This window comes from Saimiri boliviensis, chromosome 16, assembly GCF_048565385.1.
Source record: "Saimiri boliviensis isolate mSaiBol1 chromosome 16, mSaiBol1.pri, whole genome shotgun sequence".
NCBI classification, from domain to species: domain Eukaryota; kingdom Metazoa; phylum Chordata; class Mammalia; order Primates; family Cebidae; genus Saimiri; species Saimiri boliviensis.
Genome location: NC_133464.1, coordinates 68,485,254 through 68,508,029, shown reverse-complemented (window position 1 = coordinate 68,508,029; position 22,776 = coordinate 68,485,254). Strand labels below are relative to the sequence as shown.

Sequence of the window (22,776 nt, the reverse complement as noted above, 5' to 3'; positions counted from 1 at the left end):
CGCATGGCATATAGTAAGCAATAAATAAAATGTTTTGATGATTAAAGCCCTTCAACATTTGATATGGACAGAAATAAACACTCTCAAAAATGGACTTACTACAATCTCATATGTACAGGCATGGTTTTGTTTTTATTTTTTTTTAGACGGTCTTGCTCTGTTGCCTAGGCTAGAGTGCAGTGGTGTGATCACGACTCACTGCAGCCATGAACTCCTGGGCTCATGCAATACTCCTGCCTCAGACTCCCAAGTAGCTGGGATTATAGGCGCATGGCACCATGTCTGGCTAATTTTTAAATTCTGGTAGAGATGAGTGTTGCCCAGGCTGGTCTTGAACTCCTAGGCTCAAGCAATCCCCTCTCACGTTGGCCTCCCAAAGTGCTGGGATTACAGGTGTGAGCCACTGTGCCTGGTCTTTTTGTTTATCAATTTTTTTTTTTTGCTTTATTTATTATTTATTTTGCTTTCTTTGACCTTTAGGCTCTGTTGGGACTTGATTTGTTTTATTTTTAACGAGAATAGTCTTTTTGGAACATCAGTGAACAAACCTTAACCAACTACACTTAGCAACAACATTTAGCTTCAACTAAAAGCAAATGTTGATACATACATGTGTTCGCTTTGGGAAAATCCATGAACTGTATGCTCACTACCTATGACTATATTTATATTTATACTACAATAAGAAGTTTAAAAAGAAGAGGTCCACCTCTTGTGAGAAACAAAACTTCAAAACATCTTCACAATACTATGATGGTATTCCTTCATTATCTCATATAAACCATGATAAAATTAAAGGAAGTCTCTGCACACAGTGCATCTACATAGATAAACACACAAAAAACTAGGGTGACTGATAAAGAAAATGAAAAGTTGAAATCCTTTCAAAAAATCCCCATGGCACATTTTTAATAATTATCTTTGGGAATAAATGATATGGAACATATTCATATTCCAAGAGTATAAAACATCACTGCTTCCTTTCTATATAGTGCCCCTCCTCAATGGTTTTCACTGTTACTAATTTCCAAAGTGTATTTTAAATGATTTCAGGAATTGATGTATTACACAAAACAAGCTAGGATTGTGCAATAGATCTCCAAGGCCCAGTACAAAGTTTTCTGCGAAGAATTCTTCACAGCCAAATTCTCCACATACTTTAAAAAATCTGCCACTATAACAGTTCCAAATATTTCTGTTGATTAACTCAAGCTCCCTATAAACACTTTCTATTCTTTTTTTTTTTTTTTTCTTTCAAGACAGGGTCTTGCTCTGTTGCCCAGGCTGGAGTGCAGTGGCACAATCACAGCTCACTGTAGCCTTGACCTCTGGGGCTCAAGCAATCCTCCCACCTCAGGTGTGTGCCACCACACCCAGCTAATTTTTGTGTTCTTTGTAGAGACAGGGTTTTGTCATATTGTCCAGGCTGGTCTCGAACTCCGGGGCATAAACAATCTGTCTGCCTCAGCCTCCCAAAATGCTGGGATTACAGATGTGAGCCACAACACCCAGGCGTTTATTCTTTACCATAAAATAAAAAGCAGTTTTAGCAACCAGGTAGAAAAGTCTATGTAGTTGTAGTTGCCACTGCTCAACACACTGATATAAATTATAAGAACAAGGCCGGGCACGGTGGCTCAAGCCTGTAATCCCAGCACTTTGGGAGGCCGAGGCGGGTGGATCACGAGGTCAAGAGATCGAGACCATCCTGGTCAACATGGTGAAACCCCGTCTCTACTAAAAATACAAAAAAATCAACTGGGCATGGTGGTGCGTGCCTGTAATCCCAGCTACTCAGGAGGCTGAGGCAGGAGAATGGCCTGAACCCAGGAGGCGGAGGTTGCGGTGAGCCGAGATCGCGCCATTGCACTCCAGCCTGGGTAACAAGAGCGAAACTCCGTCTCAAAAAAAAAAAAAAAATTATAAGAACATCATAGTTTTACTGACTACAGGTGTAGTACATGAATTTAGTTCTTAAAAATGTAATACATAAGTGTATTTGGGAAAAGTTAAAAAAAAATTATACTAATCCTTGATATAATCAATATAAAAGACAATTTACTTAACAGTCTTCCATATTCTCTTTTTCCTTTATGGTTCTTTTTTTCTCTTATACCCTAGCATAATTGTTAAGCGTTTGGGCTCTCTCAAGTCAGAGAGTCAATTTCAAATCAAGTGTCACTTTACAGTTGTGCGTTTCTAGGTAACATGCATTCCTTCAACCTCTTTGATTTCTCATTTACATGTTTTTCTTACTTGTAAAATGGGGATAACAAGACTTGTCACACCATACAGGCTTATATAGATAAAAACATAAAATGCATATCATGGCCAGGGCCTGGCAAGGGTAAGAGACAATAAATGTTCATTCATTATTAAACAACATATTCCTTTTTAGACTAGCCTAGTGTTTATATGGTGTGTATGCACATTCTGCCAGGTTTTGGGATCAGTGTTACGTCAACTTTGTAAAAATTGATTGGGAAACTCTATCTGAAGTCAAACTATTTAAATTAGTTCATTAAATTTTTTAAGACAAGGTCTCTGTCAGTGAGACTCCAGGCTAGAGTGCAGTGGCACAATCATCATTCACTGCAGCCTCTACCTCCTAGGCTTAAAATCCTCCCACTTCTGCTCTCCAAGTAGCTGAGACCAGAGATACACGCCATCACATCACACTAATTTTTAAATGTTTTTTGTAGAGATAGGGTCTTACGATGTTGCCGGGGCTGGTAAAGTTGAAAAATAACTTACCCATGAAACTATTTGGGCCTATTGGTTTCGTGTACGTGGCTATTGTTCCCTGGCAATTTCCTCAGTTTTTTTTCATTGTTACTGGCACATTTTCATTCAAAGAAAAAAAAACTACATTATTACCATTCCGAAAACATAAAATATTCCAATGCACGAGCTCAAAATCAAATCCCTATACTCTTCTGCATTATTCCACCATCCCTTAAAATATAAACAAACAAATCAAGTATTGTCAAGATTAAGGAGGAAATTAATGACAGCTAAAAGACAAATTATCCTCTAGTTAATACTCCAAAAGAGTGTTAGTAAATCAGAACTGGAATCCAGACTTATTTAGTAATTCAGCTAGGTTACTTTGAACAGTGATTATTCTGGATGCCTTTGTAACCCTGCCCTACAAGTCTATCACAGGTGAAAGATACGAATACAGGTCTTCTAGTCAGAAATAAATTCAAGATAACATTATATTATAGAAAATGGGAAGAATACATTCTCCATCATACAGTGACTTATAAGAATCCACTACAGACCTGTACAAGACGTTAGGCAGTCTAATCTTCACACTGTATTCAAGACTAAGGCAAGTCATGTGTTCTTGGCACAGAGGTTAACATCCCAAGCAGCATCTTTGGATGTTAACCTCTGTGCCAAGAACACATACGTTTCTCTATAGCCTCCTCATTTCCCAGTGGCATTTATTCTCCAATATCGTATTTTTTTTTTTTTTTTTCAGACAGAGTCTCGAGCTGTTGCCCATGCTGGAGTGCAATGGCACAATCTCAGCTCATTGGAACCTCTGCTTCCTGGGTTTAAGCAATTCTCCTGCCTCAGCCTCCCAAGTAGCTGAAATAACAGGTGCCTGCCACCATGTCCTGCTAATTTTTTTTTGTATTTTTAATAGAGACAAGGTTTCACGATCTTGGCCAGGCTGGTCTTAAACATCCAATATCCTAATTTTTATGGTTTATGTACCTGCTATAAATGGCACATAGATAAACATGTGGCTTAATTAAGGGGAAAAAATGATTCATGTGTCTGGTCCTTGACACAGTACTTTGAACTAAAAAAACTCACTACAGCACTGTGTAAAAAGTGTTCTCTAGTCTCTGTCTTTGGGAGTTCTTCAATATAATAAACTATAAAATAGAATAAAGTGGTACTCCTAATGTGGTGATGATGACGGAAGCAGCTGCTATGTTAAGAGCATTATATGGCTTTATCCACTTAATTCCCACAACAGTAGGCTATGTATTATTAAAACTTTCTAGTGAACCAGCCAGGAAGAGCTGAAATCTGAACCCAGGCAATCTAACTCCAGAGTTCATAAGTTTAACCACCACCAGTACAGGATCCTATAGGTACAACACTTAGAATGCATTACTAAGTCATAATCAAAGTCTCATCTATATTAATGCTTGTATAAAAAATACATATATAAATTGATAGTTCTTTTCTAAATGAACACTGTCTATAGACCTACAGCTGAAATAAATTTGTTTTACTTTTCTCCTTTTTGAGACAGGGTCTCATCTGTCACCCTGGCTACAGTGCAGTGGCAGGATCACAACTCACTGCAGCCCCCACCTCCCAGGCTCAACTGATCTTCCCACCTCAGCCTCCTCAGTAGATGGGACCACAGGCAGGCACCAAAACACCTGGAGATATACATATATATGCATATTTTAAATAGAAATGCAGTCTCCCTATGTTGCCCAAGCTTGTCTCAAACTCCTGGGCTCAAGCGATCTTACCACCTTGGCTTCCCAAAGTGTTGGGATTACAGGCATGAGCCACTACGCCTGGCCGCTTCTGTTGGCTCCAGTCAGAAGGAGTGTTTCTGAAAAATCCCAGCTTCTCTCTTGCACAGCACCATCAAAAACATAAAGGTCTAAGTAAAATGGTCTTTTCTCCAGAATTCCCCAAGATAACGTTTGAGGTTCCATTAAAAACCCCTGTAGAGTTGTTTTTAACAAAGTCAAATCCTATTGTAACTGTGTCATAAAAATTGGCTTTCTTTAGTCTTTGCCTAGATTTCTCTTTTTGTAGCCAGGATAAATTACAATTTGTCCATGCATGTCAAAAACTAAGAGGCAATGAGAATAATCTGTTTTTTTTTTTTTGTTTGTTTTTTGTGTTTTTTTTTTTACTGGAATGCCCACTTTAAAAGCTTAATAGTATTGGTAGATTGTCTGTGTGCAGCTATATGTGAACAGAATTAGTTAAGAAGTAAAGAAACAGGTAGATTTGGGGGGTGGTGTGCAGTAAATTTTAACCAGGTATAAATGTTTACTTACGAACTAAGTAGATTAGTAAACACCACAGTAGTCACTACCAGTTTGTTAAGTGTTTTAAACATGAAAATTCTGTATAACTCAAAGATTTTAAATAAAATCATAAAGGGGGAATTTCTGCTACTGGAAGACGGACTTTGACAAGAATCTTATACAGTATGTACATAGCAAAGAATAAAATGAGGCAAGGCATCCTTGAATAAAGGCAGTTTAGCTACAACAGAGCCTCCACCAGAATGGAAAATTCATGCTACCTGCTCACAGGTATGAGGGAAACTAGTGGTACTCCAAAAAAACTGAACAATGCCAGAGCAAACTAGGTCAAAACAAATGTTAAGGGAAAATACTCCCTTATAGTATAAGTCTACCAGATTTTTAAAATCCCAAGTCACAAGTTTATTGGCTTACTCTAAAATCAAGCCAGCCATTCTAGATTATCGAAGGAAAATTGAAAACAGAGCAAAACAAAACAATCTGAATGAATTTGTGTAATTGGTATGCAAGTCCCCAAAATAATTTTCATCATCTCACTTACCCAATTGGGTAACAGAGATTATCCAGTGGAAGACAAGAGCTATTAAAGCTTTTTCTTGATTTATCTCATGTCGTTAATATGAGGACTGTGGAACCAACGGCAACTGCTTTAACTATTGACTACTTCCACGTGCCATGCTATAGGTAAATGCATTCCATAAACGTTTAATGTTCATAACCTTGGGAGGTAATTCTGTCATTTTGGTGAAAGAAATAAAGCTCAGTGACATTTAAAAACTTGTCTAAAGTCACACAGCTACAGCAAGGTTCCCAAATTGAAGTTTTTTTATGCCATATCACACAGACTCTTGACTGATAAACATCAATTTTCATGATTAAATAGCATATCAAAGTTGCAGGCAGTGGTCTGAACACATACTAATTAGTCACTGTTTAAATAATCATCTCTCACCCAAGTCTTTAAATAATAAATTATTTTCAAGTGTGTGCACTGAGATAGGACAGGGGAAGGAGGAGATTACAGTTAGTTGGGCCTCCCAGTAGCTCCACGGAACAATGGAAGTTTGTTCTAAATGTTCCCGTTTTTATTTTGCACATGCACGCGCACGCGCGCAGACACACACACACACACACACACACACACACACACACACACTCTTTTCATCAGTACTCTATGTTGAAAATGATCCTTTTTTTAAAAAAAGACCAGTAACACTACCTGTTTATATAACTGCCTATCTTTTATATGCTATGTGTTAACTGAAATGGAAAGACAAAAATCTTCAAGGTCACATAACAAAACTAAGACACATCAAAGGTGTCAAATGTTAGAGAGAAATTTTTTTAAAAAGTTATATTTAGAAGCAACAGAGGTACTAACTTCCTTTTTTCAACTCAGCAAGGCTATTCTACTTTTTTAACCCAGCAAGGTTAGGTGATTGATTTTCTGAAAGAAGTTGCCAACTCTATTTCCAACAAGAAACTGATCAACACAAACCTCATTTAAAAAATAGCATTCTCTGAAAACGTGTGCAGAATGGATAAAATGTGGTACATCCTTATGATAAAATATTATCTACAGTAATAAAAAGAATGGAGTAGTGATACATGGCACACCACAGATTAACCTTCATAACAGGATGCCAAAGTAAAAGAAACCAGTCACAAGACAGCACATATTCTATGATTCCACTTATTATATCTGAATTGTCCAGAAGAGGCAAACATACAGAGACAGAAAGTGGATTAGTAGTTCCCAGGGGCTAGGAAGAGTGGGGAAGAACAGGCCATGATGGCTAACAGGTACAGATTTCCCTTTGGTGTGATAAACATGACCTAAAATTGATTATGGAGATAGACATGCAATTCTGTACAAACTAAAAACCATTGATTTTTACACTTTAAGTAGATGGATTATATGGTATGTGAACTACATTGCAATAAAGCTGATTTTTTTTTTAAAGGTATGCCAGGTTTAGCTGGGCATGGTGGCACGTGCCTGTAATCCCAGCTACTCAGGAGGCTGAGGCAGGAGAATTGCTTGAATCCAGGAAGCGGAGGTTGCGGTGAGCCGAGATGGTGCCACTGCACTCCAGCCTGGGTAACAAGAGCGAAACTCCGTCTCAAAAAAAAAAAAAAAAAGGTATGCCAGGCATAAGAACCACCTACCTGCAATTATACTAACAAATTAGCTAGAATTAGTAACACTTTTTGGCCAAAATCATAAATGCAGAATATAGTAAATCTTCCACATTTTAAACTACTTTTCGCCACTTACATGTTGCAGTGGCTAGCATTATTCAATTAGTGGTTGAAGGCACAGGCTGGGTTACATTTCCTACCTTTATCACTTAGTAGCTATGAAATTACAGGCAAGTTACTTCCCTTCTCTGAGCCTCACTTGACTCTTTTGTAGTGAGAATTACGAGCACTTACTTCTTAAGATCGTTGTAAAAAATTAAATAGGGCAATTCCTATAAAGCACAGTGCATGGGCAAGATGCTCAGTAAACAGTAGCTACTAAAATTCATCACTGAAAGTTTCTGGAGCCCATCTGGTTCATGTCCTACCCTATACAATGATCTCATCTTATTCATTTAAGGACATTATCCCTGGGCCTCTGTGGAATGGCTGGGGAGCAGTTAAAGGAAGATTTTGCAAAAAAAGAGTAGTAAGTTCCTACTCTCCACACTGACTCCTCTTTCATAACAACTATCAGCTTCCTTGCTGCCAAGAATGGGTGAGGAGATAAGCCAAATGTTAGACCACAGGCAGGGCTGTCCCTTCACTTAACCTGAAGTGGGCCTCAGCCCTCAGCAAAGCCAGATCTCCCCCAGAAGGCAATCAGGCTTGTACCTGCAGGCTCTAAGACATAACTCCTTTGATAAAGGCTTTTTCAAGTGTGCTGAAAAGAAACAAGCAACCTCTGTATGTTAGTTTCAAAATGGCCAAGCTTATAATGGATGTCTTAAGTCCAATATGACAAGATCTAAAAAGAAGGCAACCCAAGCAGACAGAACGTGAAATTTCAGGCAAATAACAGAGGATCCACTGAGTCCTTACACCAATCAATAGCCACATTCCAGCGTCCTGCCCTTCACATCACTGGTGCTGAGTAAGTTACACATTAAACACTATGAACTCATTCCTTTTACCTTACTTTATGAGGTATACCTAATCTCTGACCTAACAGAATCCTATCATTCTAGTTGAAACACGGCAGGTTGGTGTGACTTATCCTCTTAGGTACAGGAAAGAGTACATAAGGAAAGAGGAAAGCTCTATATGAATGTTAGTTTCTCTGATTTTTTTTAGAAAAACAATTTCAATATACAACAGAGTAGACAGAAAAACAAGAGCATCCACAGGCCTACAACCAGATTTAATGTGAACAACTGTCATTTAATGATTTATGTACAATTTCAATGACAATCTTCAAAAGTTATTTGAAGTGTCTTCCACTAAAGGTACATCAGAATGTTCCAGATACTTTAGAAAACGGATTCTATGAACATCTGTTTCTGGTCTTAGAACTGTAACGACATGGCTACACTGTCCCTGTACCCAATGAGAATGTGGTCAACAGGTCCTGGGAAAATGTATTCTGTAGTCAAGATATCATCCTCTTATCATTCAGAGATCTTCTGATATGATAAGGACCATAAGTGAACACATATATATCCCAGATCATCTACCAACAGGTAAGTTATATCTATTTTATAGAAGAGATCACTTATTCCACAGATTTTAAAAAGAAAAAAAAAATAAGGCTGGGTGCGGTGGCTCAAGCCTGTAATCCCAGCACTTCGGGAGGCCGAGGCGGGTGGATCACGAGGTCAAGAGATCGAGACCATCCTGGTCAACATGGTGAAACCCCGTCTCCACTAAAAATATAAAAAATTAGCTGGGCATGGTGGCGCGTGCCTGTAATCCCAGCTACTCAGGAGGCTGAGGCAGGAGAATTGCCTGAACCCAGGAGGCGGAGGTTGCGGTGAGCCGAGATTGCGCCATTGCACTCCAGCCTGGGTAACAAGAGTGAAACTCTGTCTCAAAAAAAAAAAAAAAAAGAAAAAAAAATATTTCAGAGAATGCAATGATATTAAATGCTTTGGTAATATTAAGGAAAAAAAAGACAATCTCTTTCTTCAAATAATTTAGCACTTATTTGGGAAAATTAGTAATGTATATATGAAAATTTAACATGGCAAATGTGAGACTGATAAGCAGCATAGAAATAACAGGATAAAGTTGTTAATTCTTGAAGGAATGATTTCAGGATGAGTTCCTGGAAAAAGGACATTTTGTTCTAAAATCTTGAAAGATTATTAGACTTAAACATGCAACAGGTATGAATGTGGGAGATCATTTCTGTGCAAACAGAGGGGAAGCAGGAAAGCATTTTGGAAAATTACATAGTGTGAAACAGGAACACTGTAAAAAGCTTCTAACTGTAAGTTAAGATGTTTGGACAGATAATGAAGTCAAGAGAATCCGTTAAAGGTTTTGGTACACTCTGCTGCTCTGGAACACCTCTTCTTCTTCATCTGTCAGATAAATTCTAGAGATGCAGTTCAACGTCCATGGTGATGCATTCCCAAAGTTACAATGCAGTCAGTGGCTCCATTCTCAGTATCCACAGCACTTTGCATTTATCTCTATTATATTGAATAGTGCTTCCCAAACACTGCATGAAAAAAATCACTGGGCAGCTTGTATAAAAGACAGCAAAGCACTGTTACTCTTGTTTTTTTTTTTTTTTTTTTTTTGAGATGGAGCTTCGCTCTTGTTGCACAGGTTGGAGTACAATAGCGCAATCTTGGCTCACCGCAACCTCTGTCTCCAAGGTTCATTCGATTCTTTTGCCTCAACCTCCCGAGTAGCTAGGATTACAGGCATATGCCAACACGCCTGGCTAATTCTGTATTTTTAGTAGAGATGGGGTTTCTCCATGTTGGTCAGGCTGGTCTTGAACTCCCAACCTCAGGTGATCTGCCCGCCTTGGCCTCCCATTGCGGCCTCCCAAAGTGTTGGAATTACAGGCGTGAGCCACTGCGTCCGGCCAGCACTGTTACTCTCTGAGCTTCAGGAGTTAGCAGTCAGAAGAAGCCAATTTACACAGGGAAGTGCTAACACTACTACTGGTTAGACAGGGAAGTGCTAACACTACTACTGGTCGTAGAACTGCAGTAACATGGCTACATTGTCCCTGCACCCAATGACAATGTGGACAATCTTATATTGTGATGAGAGTCTATACAAATTTGTTGTTCCACGTGTTCATTTTCTCCTTGTCACCAAACTTCTCTCTAGACTTAAGTCTATTAAGCATAAATGATTTGCCAGAAATTCTACTTTTAAAACCAATGACTGAAAAAAATACAGTTTTTTTTTCATATAACATGTCAAAATTATTAAATAAACTTCTGGAACATTCTTTAGAAACTTGTATCCATAGACTTCTGCTTGCTTCTTATTCTCACACATTCACCGCGCTAACACGCTTGTTAAGGTCAAACCAAAGCACCATTGCATAAAAGGATATTGTACTCAATACTGATGGTGTTGCTCTACTACGGAAGTGCTTCATTCTCAGCTGCAAATATTCCCAGTTTAGAAGAGACAGCAAGAACAGAGTTTTAAATTGTCATCATCAACAGCATTGATATTTCCTTTCCAACACCCCCCCATGACCCGTGCCATCTCCACTCAAGAGTGCCAAGCAATTCTGAAAAAGAATATGAACTGAATATGGGAAAATGATCAAAATGCTGGCAACCATATTAATAGTGTCAGTTTCTTTAGACTAATATAACAACTTAGGCCATAACTGAAAACAAAAAATACGTTCTAATCTGGTGCCTTCAAACAGTAATTTTATAAACAGCCAAAATGGAATATATTATTTTAAAAGTCATAAATCCTTTTTAACTTTAAAAAGTTAAAATCCCAGCAAGATTTTAATTTAGCTTAACAAGCTAACTCTAAAATTAATTCAAAATCCTATTCCAATTTGGGGGGAGGAGGATATCCTATCGGATATCAAATCTATAAAATGATTCTAATGAAAACAATGTGATACTGGCACAATATAAAAACAGTTCAAGGAAGGAGAATACACTAGGAAGTTCAAAACTGAAGCCTGTACACAGGGTAATTCAGTATTAACAAAGGCAGCCGTTTAAGTGTGAAAAACATAAAACATTCAATAAATGGTGAAGGGTTAACACCACTATTTGGGGGAGTAGGGAAGGAATCTTCAGATCATGAATATCTCACATCATACAAAAATAAACTTCAGATAGACTGAGGAGCGAAAAATATGAAAGATACTAGAAGAAAATGCAAAGAGAATATATACTAATTTTAGAAGTGAGGAAAGCTTTCCTAAGCAGCAGGCAAAAAAGCCCCCCAAATATTATTAATTTGTAATATTGATATATTTTATTAAAAACATTTAAAATTTCTACACAGCACAAGATATCACATTGTTAAAAGATAGCACTAGACTGGGAGAAAATATCAATGATTCTCATGTAATAACCATAATATTTAAAGCACTCCCACCGGGCAAAACGATGTATTAGTAAGTAAATCAAAGAAAATTCTAATTGAGAATAAATAAAATTTATAAATAATAAACTACCTCACCACTAGTAGTCAAGGAAATGCAAATCAAAACAGTAAAATGTCATTTCCACCCTAAAGACTGGCTCCCCCCACCAAAAAAAAGATTTCTGTTGATAACAGTTTGGGAAATACACTATTAGTAGTAGTAGAAACTAATACAGTCCCTCTCTTCCTCACTAACTTTTACTTTAGATTCGGAGGGCATCTGTGCCAGTTTGTTATATGGGCAAATTGCTTGTTACATGAGACCTGAGGTATGATGGATCCCATCACCCAGGCAGTGAGCACAGTACCCAATAGTTACTTTTTCAACCCTTGCCTGCTTCCCTCCTTCCCCATCTAGTAGTCCCCCGTGTCTACTGTTTCCATTTTTATGTCCACGTAACACAGCCTTTTAATAGAATTATCTGTGTTTATATTTTTAGTAAGCTCAGTAATTGTTTTTAAGTAACCCTACAGATACAATCATGTAAGTGTATGAAGATACACACACACACACACACAAATGACAAAATGATAGTACTCAGTAAATATTAGCTATTAGCCAGAGATGTTTCTAAGAGCTTTAGAAACATCAACTCACTTAATTCTCAGAGCAATCCTATAATTTAAGTTCCATAATTTTCATCCCCATTTTGCAGACAAGGAAACCAAGGCACAGAAAGGCTGAGTAACTCGCCCAAAGTCACAGAGATAGCACTCATCGGAATCAGGATTCAACCGAGGCATTTTGACTTCAGTACCTGAGCTCTTAACCATCACTACCACTAGGTAGATCTACTGCCTTCTAAACAAGGATGTTCACTGCAATACTGTACATCATGGCAAAATGCTGGTAACAGCCATGATCAGCAACTGTAAAATAGACAATGGGCTGCTCATCATGTAAAATAGTAAATGATGTAGAATCAACACACCCACAAATATTTACAATACATTAAGTGAAAACAAATGAGACACAAAGAAGTAGCATAACTTCATTCTTGTCTTAAAAGCAACCTCTGTATGCAGTTTTGTATGTATGTCTATTGTTCATTTGTTCAGACAATTGTTTAAAAAAATCACACACAAAATATTAATACTTAATACTAGTTTCTTCTGGGAAGGAGAACAGGATTAGGGAGTAAGAGTGAAGAGAGGTTTTCACTGGTTATTTATGTATCGTTGTGTTAGGTGACTTCTTTTATTAATATAAATGGCAAGTTATTGCTTTTCTATTAAAAACAAATTAAGCTAATAAGCAAACAGAAAGGCAGAGCCCCAGGTGGGATAAGATGCTAATATCATCAACAGCACTGATCTACTCTCCTCTAAAGCAATTACATTTCCTATGCTGATGGCCACAGACTGAAGACGCCAAACCTCAATAAGAATTTTAAACATTTCGATGTTGATTATAACACAGTAAGACTGTCACACGTTATTGCAAGAATATATAAAACATCATTAGTGAGAAATAAACTGGCTGAGTTCAAATTGTGGCTCTACTATTTAATAGCTGTATGATTCCAGGAAAGTGATTTAACCTCTTGATATCTCAATTTCCTCATTATAAAATGGAGATATTAGTATTTACCTTATATGGTTAATACTTGTAAAATCCTTATTACCTGCACAAAATATAGATTCATTTTGTTAGACAAAAATAACTTAAGAAAATGCATATATATACAAGCCGATGTTAAGCTAACAGTACCATCTCCCTTTCCAAAGACATAAATAACCTCTGCAAAACAAACTAAATGTATCACACATAGTAAGTGTATAAGTGTTGTTGTGCAAAACTGTTTTTTGTTTTTTTTTTTTGAGACTGAGTCTCACTCTGTCACCTAGACTGGAGTGCAGTGACATGATCTTGGCTTACTGCAACCTCCGCCTCCCGGGTTCAAGCAATTCTCCTGCCTCAGCCTCCTGAGTAGCTGGGACTACAGGTGCAAACCACCACGCCTGGCTAATTTTTTTATTTTTTAGTAGAGATGGGGTTTCAACATGTTGGCCAAGATGGTCTCAATCTCCTGAACACAGGATCCACCCTCCTTGACCTCTCAATGTGCTGGAATTACAGGCATGAGCCACTTTGCCTGGCCTGCAGAACTTTTTTTAGGCTATGCAGACATATGTATGAATGTGGTACCATAATGTAAAATTCACTTCTCATGGTCCAAAGAATATCGCTATATTCTTTGAGCATATCGGTGAGTGGCTTAGGGCTCTGTCCTCTGCTGCTGCATCCCAAGATCAAATCTCACATGAAGCCTGGCATCTATAACAGCGTCTTTCACTTAAGAGGGCTGCAAAGTAAACACTCTGTTCCAACCTTAATATATGCACAAACATCCTGTCTTAGAACAAATTCAAAACACCTTTCTTCCTAAAGTATCTTTTCTATTGTCTCTAGATTAAATCCATTTCACTATTAATATATTTTTACTAGAGACCAAGCAATCCTCTCCCTGAAACTTTTATTCTCCCTAGTCAAAGCTCATCCTGATGTTAAGGCAACTTAATCTAAATCCTCACTGTTTGTAGGTTTATTTATAAACTTTTCGTTCTGTCACTTCAATGGACAACACACCTAAAAAAATTTTAATTTTATACAAATCATTAAATTCACTCTGCCAAAAGTAAGAATTTTATTATTTGTAGTAACTACATTTCCAGACTAAAGGCATTACATATTATTATTGGCCTATTAAAATTAGGTGTTTAGTATTAGGCTTATTTCAGTAATAAATCAACTTTAAGCTGGTTCCCAAAATATTTTTCCTAGTACCCTGCCTGAGTCTCTCCAACACATACACTCTTTCTCCCGTATCATGTCTGATATTCCCCATATAACTTGTTTAAAAAAGAAGTTAATTGTACTCTAGCCTTGTTCCAGTTCGTGTGTGTGTGTGTGTTGGGGAGAAGGGGGAAGGAGACTAAAATTAATCTTAGATCTTTTACTCAGTATCTCCTAGATCTTTTTTATATACTGAAAACAGTAATTTGCACATCTTGTATAAATTCACTGAAAGCCAATTTAGAAATTCTTCAGTTCAATCCTCTAGTTCTACGGATGATGAAATCTAGATCTAGAGAAGTTAAGTAACTTCCTCAGAGTCACATGCTTTGGACTGAAATGTATGATTATGTGACCGCTAACACTGTCCCATCTACTTGAAGAAGTGGCCCACGATTACGAACATTAATTAACCACATACATTAAATGGTGGTATATTCCCTAGAACTTTTCAAAGTACTTACAAATAATTACTTAAGGCATTTAGTGTTAAGTCTCATTTTACAGAAAAACAAGCTAAATCCTAAAAGTATTACTTCCTTGTTACTATATCAAAGTAAGGATAAGATTTATTCTTAATGAATTAACTGGTACTTAAAACACAGTATCGTACTTCCTCCAAATATTTCATTTCTCAATTTTTACTTTAATAAAGTTTCTCTTACTGTCTTTTTAAAAAATAATTTTCTGATACTAATATTAAAATCATAATACATTCATTAAAATAAAATTTTCTCTGGATCTCATACCTGTCGTTCATCCTCCATGACGTTACTAGCAAATTCAAATACGAGGTCGTTCTGTTGGACAACAGCAGCCATAATAAAGCATTCCCCTTAGAGCCACATGAGAAAAATTCCAAACAGGTTCATGTATCAGGCAGCAAAATCCAGTGACCAATTTGGGTAAAAACCCTCAGCTCTGTCTGTGAAGTTACTGTATACTCAAGTTTTCTTTAGGGAAGGTGCTTCAGTTTTCTTGGTTCATTGATATTCTAGTCAAATTCAGACAATTTTTCTGAAATGTTTCTTCTCTCAAGCTTCTTGGCCTAAAAAAAGAAAAGCTTAAATTAGTTATGAAAAAGCAATCCCCACTTAGAATATAATAACTGATACAGAGGGCAGTATCGCCAAAGCATTTTTTTGTTAGTAATATTTTTAAATAAAATCAACATGACTAATGAACATATTGCTCTTTTTAAAAAGTTACATATTTTCTTTGAAGACTTTGCTCCTGCTAAGATCATCTCACACTACTGAAAATTATGCCTCTCTCCCCCAATCCCCAGTTAAACTACTGTTAAAATACTCAATTTTTTAAAAAAAGCCTACCAAAAAAACCCAACAATAATAATGAGGGTTGTCATCGCAATAAAGGATATATAAACAATTTCCTTCTTTTTACCAACTCAGCAGAGCACATACACAGAAACTGCTACCCCATGAGTAATTTCATAACGTATATATATTTTTTCACCTTTAATAGAGGATTTATATAAGGATTTAAAATCTAATACATTTAAAGTTTAGTAAGAACTATTTTTAAATCTTTTAAAAATAAGCAGAAATTAAAGCCCACTCTTTCTGTTCTTTAAAAAGGCTTCTGATAAGTAGAATGTTTTAAAAATTACCATGCTAAAGTCTGTCTTCAGTGGCTTCTTTTTTAATGCACTGAAATGTATTCTTATCTCTAGCATAGGCTTGCAAGCAACAGGAAGGAAACAGCACTTGACCACGTCATGGCAAATTAGAACATGCAAAGAACTGCACTTTACAATAGTAGAAAAACAGAAACGCAACTTAGCAGTGAAAACAATTTCACAACGAAGACAGAAAGGCTTTTAAAATATTGACCAAAGATGTTTGCCTATTTTTTAAAAAAGTTATAAATACTAACAGAAGGAAAAGGAAAAAATTCTTTAGGTGTTTATCACAATCTTATTAAATTTTCATCAAATGATTATGGCCATAACGGGGCAGGAAAAGACAAAGATATAAAAATAATCACATTAAGTAACATCTAGTTCTTTGAACTACCATTTATAATTTTAATACAAACACTTTAAAAAAGAAGTTGACTCCAAGGAAAGGATGGCCAGTAATTTCCTAATAATTTAAAGAGCCAAGTTTGAGGATGAAGCTGACCTGGTGAATCGGTTTCCCTGAAAATGTAAATCCAGCTAGTATGTGCTAGCCAAATCACTTAATCATTTCCTAATTTCTGTAAAGCAAGTCCCTATGTGTTCTGGGCTTTCACGGCCACCATGTATGATTGTGATTTTCCCAGTAGGAACTCAAAATAAAGTAAGAATTAAGAATCCAAGTTAGATGATATTTCTACTTACTACACCAAATTCCAATCCAGCAAATTTCCCACTCTCATCCACTCCCTTTTAACAGCAAGTTCAACTCCAAATGTATTTTTAGCACATTCAGGTGGTTTCTGAGCAATGTACCATATCTTTGAGAGAAAAAAAGTGTTTTGATCTAAAGTGATCACTGATAAGACATATCTGGCCTTATACAGGTATTATTTACAATACCTTTTTCCTTAAATTATTATCCAACCCAATTCCTCTATAGCAGGCCTGCCTAATGTTCCTCCACACGAACTATTCAATCTTGCCTCTTTTCTCAACTTCTGTTATTTCCCATGCCTGCAAAACACACCCACTTCTACTTGCCAGCATTCAATCCCATCTTTTCCGCTCAGTACTCAAGCCCCATTTATTTCACAAAGCCTCCCAACACCTCTGCCTCAAACTATAAGGGCTGCGCCCTTCAAAAACACAACAATTACTGCCCATACAACCAATCTAGGATTCACTGCAGTACACTGTCTCAAATTTGAAAACTGTGTCCCCTTAACTCAAGTGAATACATGTTTGAGTGCCAATTATTTGCAAGGCAATGTGCCAAGCACCAGACAATTGAAGCAAAACCTCTTCTTGGGAAATAACCTTTGTCTAAAATTTCTTCTGTATTTCCCAAACCTGTGTGCCCAGAGTGATGACAAAAAGGATTACACTGATAAGATACTGTTTTAAATATCTTATCAGGTCAGGCATGGTGGCTTACAGCTCTAACACCAGAATTTTGGGAGGCTGGTAGGGAAGAAGTCACTTGAGACTAGGAGTTTGAGACTAGTCAGGGCAACATAGCAAGACCTCATCTCCACAAAAAAACAAAAAATTAGCCAGCTGTGTTGGTGTGTGTGCACTTGTGATCCTAGATACTCAGGAGGTTAAGGCAGGAGGCTCGCGTGAGCCCAGAAGTTCAAGGCTGTACTGAGCCACGATTGCCACTGCACTCCAGCTTGCGTTACACAGTGAGAGTCTGTGTTTAATAAATAAATATCATTAGATATTTAAACTATTTCTACAAATATCCTTTATTTAAAAAAAGAATAACTGACATATTCCTGATAAAGAGGAAACTATTATTGTAAGTTTGAAAAGTCATAGTACGAAAATATAACCAGAATCAAGGGATGTTTGCTGATACAGAAGTTTCTCTGTAAAAGATTAGGTTCCAAAAGGCTATTTCAAAACCCATTTGTTCATAAATGCAAAATGACATTGTCCCAATGGCCAATGTGAATACATCTATGGAAATTTAAGTTTTACTTTCTTTTTGACTGCTATCATGTGCTTTTTTGTATCAGCACTTCCACACTGCTACTGTGCTTTAAGAGTTGTCTTTCAGAAATCTCAAAAATCAGAATAAGCAATCAATATACCCACACCTCATAGTATTAAAAACCAACAGTAATAAATCAAAACTGAAAATGGCTCCCCACAATCACAAGCCGCTTATTGAGGCAGAAAAAGACACCTTTGCTCCCATGTAGCTTTTGCTCATTTCTATAGAGAAGTCCATAAACTGAAAATGTGTTAAGTAAAGAAAAGCATTTTATTGGCTTAATCATGTCTTTGAGGCTCTGTCATCTTTTCTGCTCCTCTTCCTCTCCCCTGTGTACTTATATACCCTACAGCAGCAAGGAGATTCTTGAGAATACATTTTCTGATACCTGATCCAGAGGGAACACCTGTAGATATCAAAGATACTTAAATTACAAAGCTCAGGTATCTTACAATTTTCTTCAGTTATAGACAAGACTGAAGATCTAAATTAATGATTCCATTTTTCATTAGTAAACTGGGGTGGCCAAGTTCTTACAGTCTACAAGAAAAACAGAACTAAAACTAGAATTCTTGTTTCCTAAATCAGGACTCTCTAAAACTATACAGCCAGGCCTCTAAATCCACCAAAGTCCGTTCTGCTATAACAGTTTATAATACATATTAAGTAAATATATATGTCAAAAAAATTTTAAATCTCCATCTCTAGGTTCAGCTTCTGAGCTCCAAATCCAGTCACCAAATTGTCTATCAGACAAGCCTACATCAGTGCCCCTTGAAGTCAGTGTGTAAAAAACGTGTCCAAAACTAACTACATCATCTAATTCTTCAAATATGCTCTTAGATGGGAAAAATATATGGGCGCTCAGATTAGAAAGAGGGCATCCAGGCAGGCATCTATCAGATAAAAAATCTCAGGCTGGCTCAAATGTCTCTTAATTGGGTCAGGACCATATTTTATTCTCCAAGGAGACATGCCACAGGAACACTTATCAACAAGGTTCCTAACCTCTCATCCCCAAAACAAGCTTTGTAGTTAAGGTAAAATAGTAACACAAAGCAGTTCAGAGAACAGGCTCTGGAGTCAGACTGCTTGGGTGCCAATCTTCTGCAGTGTGTCCTTGGACAAATTACTTACTTGGTGTCTCAGTCTCCTCATTCCATAATATAGGTAGTATCAGTCTCAAGTTTCCTCCTTCTGTAAAATGGATAAAGTAAATAATACCAAAACCTAGAGCTATTTTGTGAAGATTAGATGCAAAAATGCATGTGCAGAATACTTGACACATAATGTGCACTGAATTAACATTAGCTTCCTTAGCGCTGTAAGTATATGCAAGAGATATGTGTAACAGGTGCATGCCAGGTTAACTAATTATTCCTTAAGTCTCATTTCTGTACTCCTTGGAAGTCTCCATTACCACAGCTATTTGCTAGACTCCAACAAAAAGAACATCATAACCCATCATCAACAATAGTATAATTCCATTCCAGTGCTTAAAAGTTAGGCGTGTTTTTAATAAATCTGTCTCTTCAAGGCCAGGACTTCACTCTGGCAAGCTTCCCTAACACAGAGTCCCATTATGCTCCATTCCAAACAAAGTGACTTCACTGACTGTAAACACAAAACCCACAGCCACATTACTAGCTACTATAACCAATTCAAATGGTTACTTTTTGTTTAATCTATTATAAAAGATTTCAGGTGCTAAAAAAAAAGTGATAGTCAAAATTGATCACTGATTCAATGTAAACTTAAGATTCCTTTAAAGGGGTTTTTAGACACAAGGATATTAAACTCATGAATTCATAAATATATTTTTAAAGAATCGTTACTCTCCTTTTAGGTTACTCTGGTACCAGCTGTTTATGGTGAAAATTAATAAATAGACCAGGCACAGTGGCTCACAACTGTAATCCCAGCACTTTTGAAAGGCCAAGGCGGGTGGATTACCTGAGGTCAGGAGTTCGAGACCAGCCTGACCAACATGGCAAAACCCTGTCTCTATTAAAATACAAAAATATTTAGCTGGGCATGGTGGTGGGCATCTGTAATCGCAATACTTGGGAGGCTGAGGCAGGACAACTGCTTGAACCCGGGAGGTGGGAGTTGCTGTGAGCTGAGATATGCCACTGCACTCCAGTCTAGGCGACAGAGCAAGACTCCGTCTAAAAAGAAAAAAGAGAAGAATAAGAAAGAAAATTAATAAAGAGAATCAATCAAACAAGCAAAAATATTTTAGATCAGACAATTCTGGGATAAAGATGATGAAATATACCAGCTTAGAGCAATGAGGTGATTGAATGACTTCTCTAATGAAGTATGTAATTCAGACTGTGTGTGTGATTATGTATATATATGCATGTTTGTAGGTTGGCAGCATCTAAAAAACTGGAATGCTACAGTAACTCTAGATACCAAGTAACTGAACGGAAAGAACTTTCACAAGATGTGGTAACCTAATAAAGGGCCCTTTTCAATATATACAGATAGCCATTATGAGAAATGCAACATATTTGGAAAAACCATTAGAAGAAACACAACAGAAATGAAAGAAAACAGAACAAGAAAAGTGAGAGAAGAGAAGCTATACAAAGTAGAAACGAGAAACAAGCAATAAATCCATAAACTGTAATGACTGAATTCCTGTGTGATGGACCATAATTTGGCCTTTTAAAAAATCTGTTTTCTATTACAATATAGTAGAATGTCTGTATTAGCTCCCAGCAGAAACGAAAAGTCAGTGGTATAAAGATAAATTCCACAGTCTTCCAAAGTTTGCCAATTCTCAATCTAAAAAGGGTGAAATCACAGGATCTTAGAGCTGAAAAAGATCTAAGGATTACCTTGGACAACATATTCACTAAAAAGATGAAAGAATTTAGGACTAGAGCATTCTGATTTGTCCAATGACACACAGCCAGTTAGTGGCAAAGAAAGCAAAAAAAGCCCAGACTTCCTACCGGTACCTTTACATCTATATTAATAGAACTTAATTAATATTTTTTCCTTAGCAGAATATCTGGAAAAATAAGATATCCTTTAGACAAATACCTAGCAAAAGTACCTTACCATACCCCAGGACGATTGTTAATTAAAATGCTTTTATATATTATGCAACCTCTTGATACTTGGGATAAATCATTTTCAACCATATTTTTAACTGAAACAACTGGTGCAGAGGGTTTGTAATTTTCCTATTTATTGCTTTAAATCTTAAAATTTTACTATTATCTCCCAAATTAATTATATCATATCATCTTGCCTCACATTTTCACTCAGTTTAAAAAGTAAAAAGGAAATATGTATAAGCCTTTTTAGGGACTAACACAACTTAATAACTCATTAAAATACTACAAGATAGATTTGTAGTGACATTTTTCTTTCTAGTTCTTTTTTTTTTCTTTTTGAGCCAGAGTCTTGCTCCATTGCTCTATCGCTCAGGAGTGCACTGGCATGATCTCAGCTCACTGCAACCTCTGCCAGGGTTCAAGCAATTCTCATGCCTTACCTTCCTGAGTAGCTAGGACTATAGGGGTATACCATCACATCTGGCTAATTTTTGTACTTTCAGTTGAGACGGTGTCTCACTATGTTGCCCAAGCTGGTCTCGAACTCCTGAGCTCAAGCAATCTGCTGGCCTCAGCCTCCCAAAGTGCTGGCATTACAGAGTTAGCCACTGTGCCCAGTCTTTCTAGTTATTTCAAACACAGTAGCATTGCTAGAATTTACATTAAAATATGTGGATATGGAAAAAACAATAAAGAAACATCCCAGGCCGGGCGCGGTGGCTCAAGCCTGTAATCCCAGCACTTTGGGAGGCCGAGGCAGGTGGATCACGAGGTCAAGAGATCGAGACCATCCTGGTCAACGTGGTGAAACCCCGCCTCTACTAAAAATACAAAAATTAGCTGGGCATGGTGGTGCACGCCTGTAGTCCCAGCTACTCGGGAGGCTGAGGCAGGAGAATTGCTTGAACCCAGGAGATGGAGGTTGCGGTGAGCCGAGATCGCACCATTGCACTCCAGCCTGGATAACAAGAGTGAAACTCCAGGCCGGGCGCGGTGGCTCAAGCCTGTAATCCCAGCACTTTGGGAGGCCGAGGCGGGTGGATCACAAGGTCAAGAGATCGAGACCATCCTGGTCAACATAGTGAAACCCCGTCTCTACTAAAAATACAAAAAATTAGCTGGGCATGGTTGTGCGTGCCTGTAATCCCAGCTACTCAGGAGGCTGAGACAGGAGAATTGCCTGAACCCAGGAGGCGGAGGTTGCGGTGAGCCGAGATCGCGCCATTGCACTCCAGCCTGGGTAACAAGAGCAAAACTCCAGCTCAAAAAAAAAAAAAAAAAAAAAAGAGTGAAACTCCGTCTCAAAAAAAAAAGAAACATCCCAAAATGCAGGTATACTTGGGAGTATTGATTTGAACTTTGATTGATTTGGAAAGATTAGAACTTTCCCAAAAAAGAGTAGTCATACTCTCTCAGTTCCTGCTGAGTTCCTATTTCTCTGAATACACAAAATTGAAGGGAAAAAACACAAGTTAATGTCACAAGGCAAACAAACCATTGCATTTTGCATTCAGTGTTCTCATAATTGAAAAGGAAAAGGTTTAATTTAAAATTTTCATTTAAATTTTTTCAAATATTCAACAAATTTAAGAAGGTTGAGAGAAAGTTTAAAACTG

General features: G+C 37.3%; 1 protein-coding gene across 10 annotated transcripts in view; it reads right to left on the bottom strand.

The window, feature by feature from the left end:
* The window catches only part of ELF1 (E74 like ETS transcription factor 1), a 106,210-nt gene that overhangs the window by 24,898 nt on the left and 58,536 nt on the right, over positions 1 to 22,776 (bottom strand). For 6 of the 10 annotated variants that reach the window (XM_010344938.3, XM_074387804.1, XM_074387799.1 and 3 more), the window contains one exon: positions 15,198 to 15,496. In XM_010344938.3, the coding sequence (XP_010343240.1) occupies positions 15,198 to 15,269 (72 nt within the window). In that variant the 5' untranslated portion in view covers positions 15,270 to 15,496. Of the gene's footprint in view, positions 1 to 13,242; positions 13,277 to 15,197; positions 15,497 to 16,078; positions 19,195 to 19,226; positions 20,258 to 22,776 lie in introns of those variants that run through there. The other 4 variants (XM_074387805.1, XM_074387800.1, XM_074387803.1 and 1 more) reach the window with 4 other exon arrangements.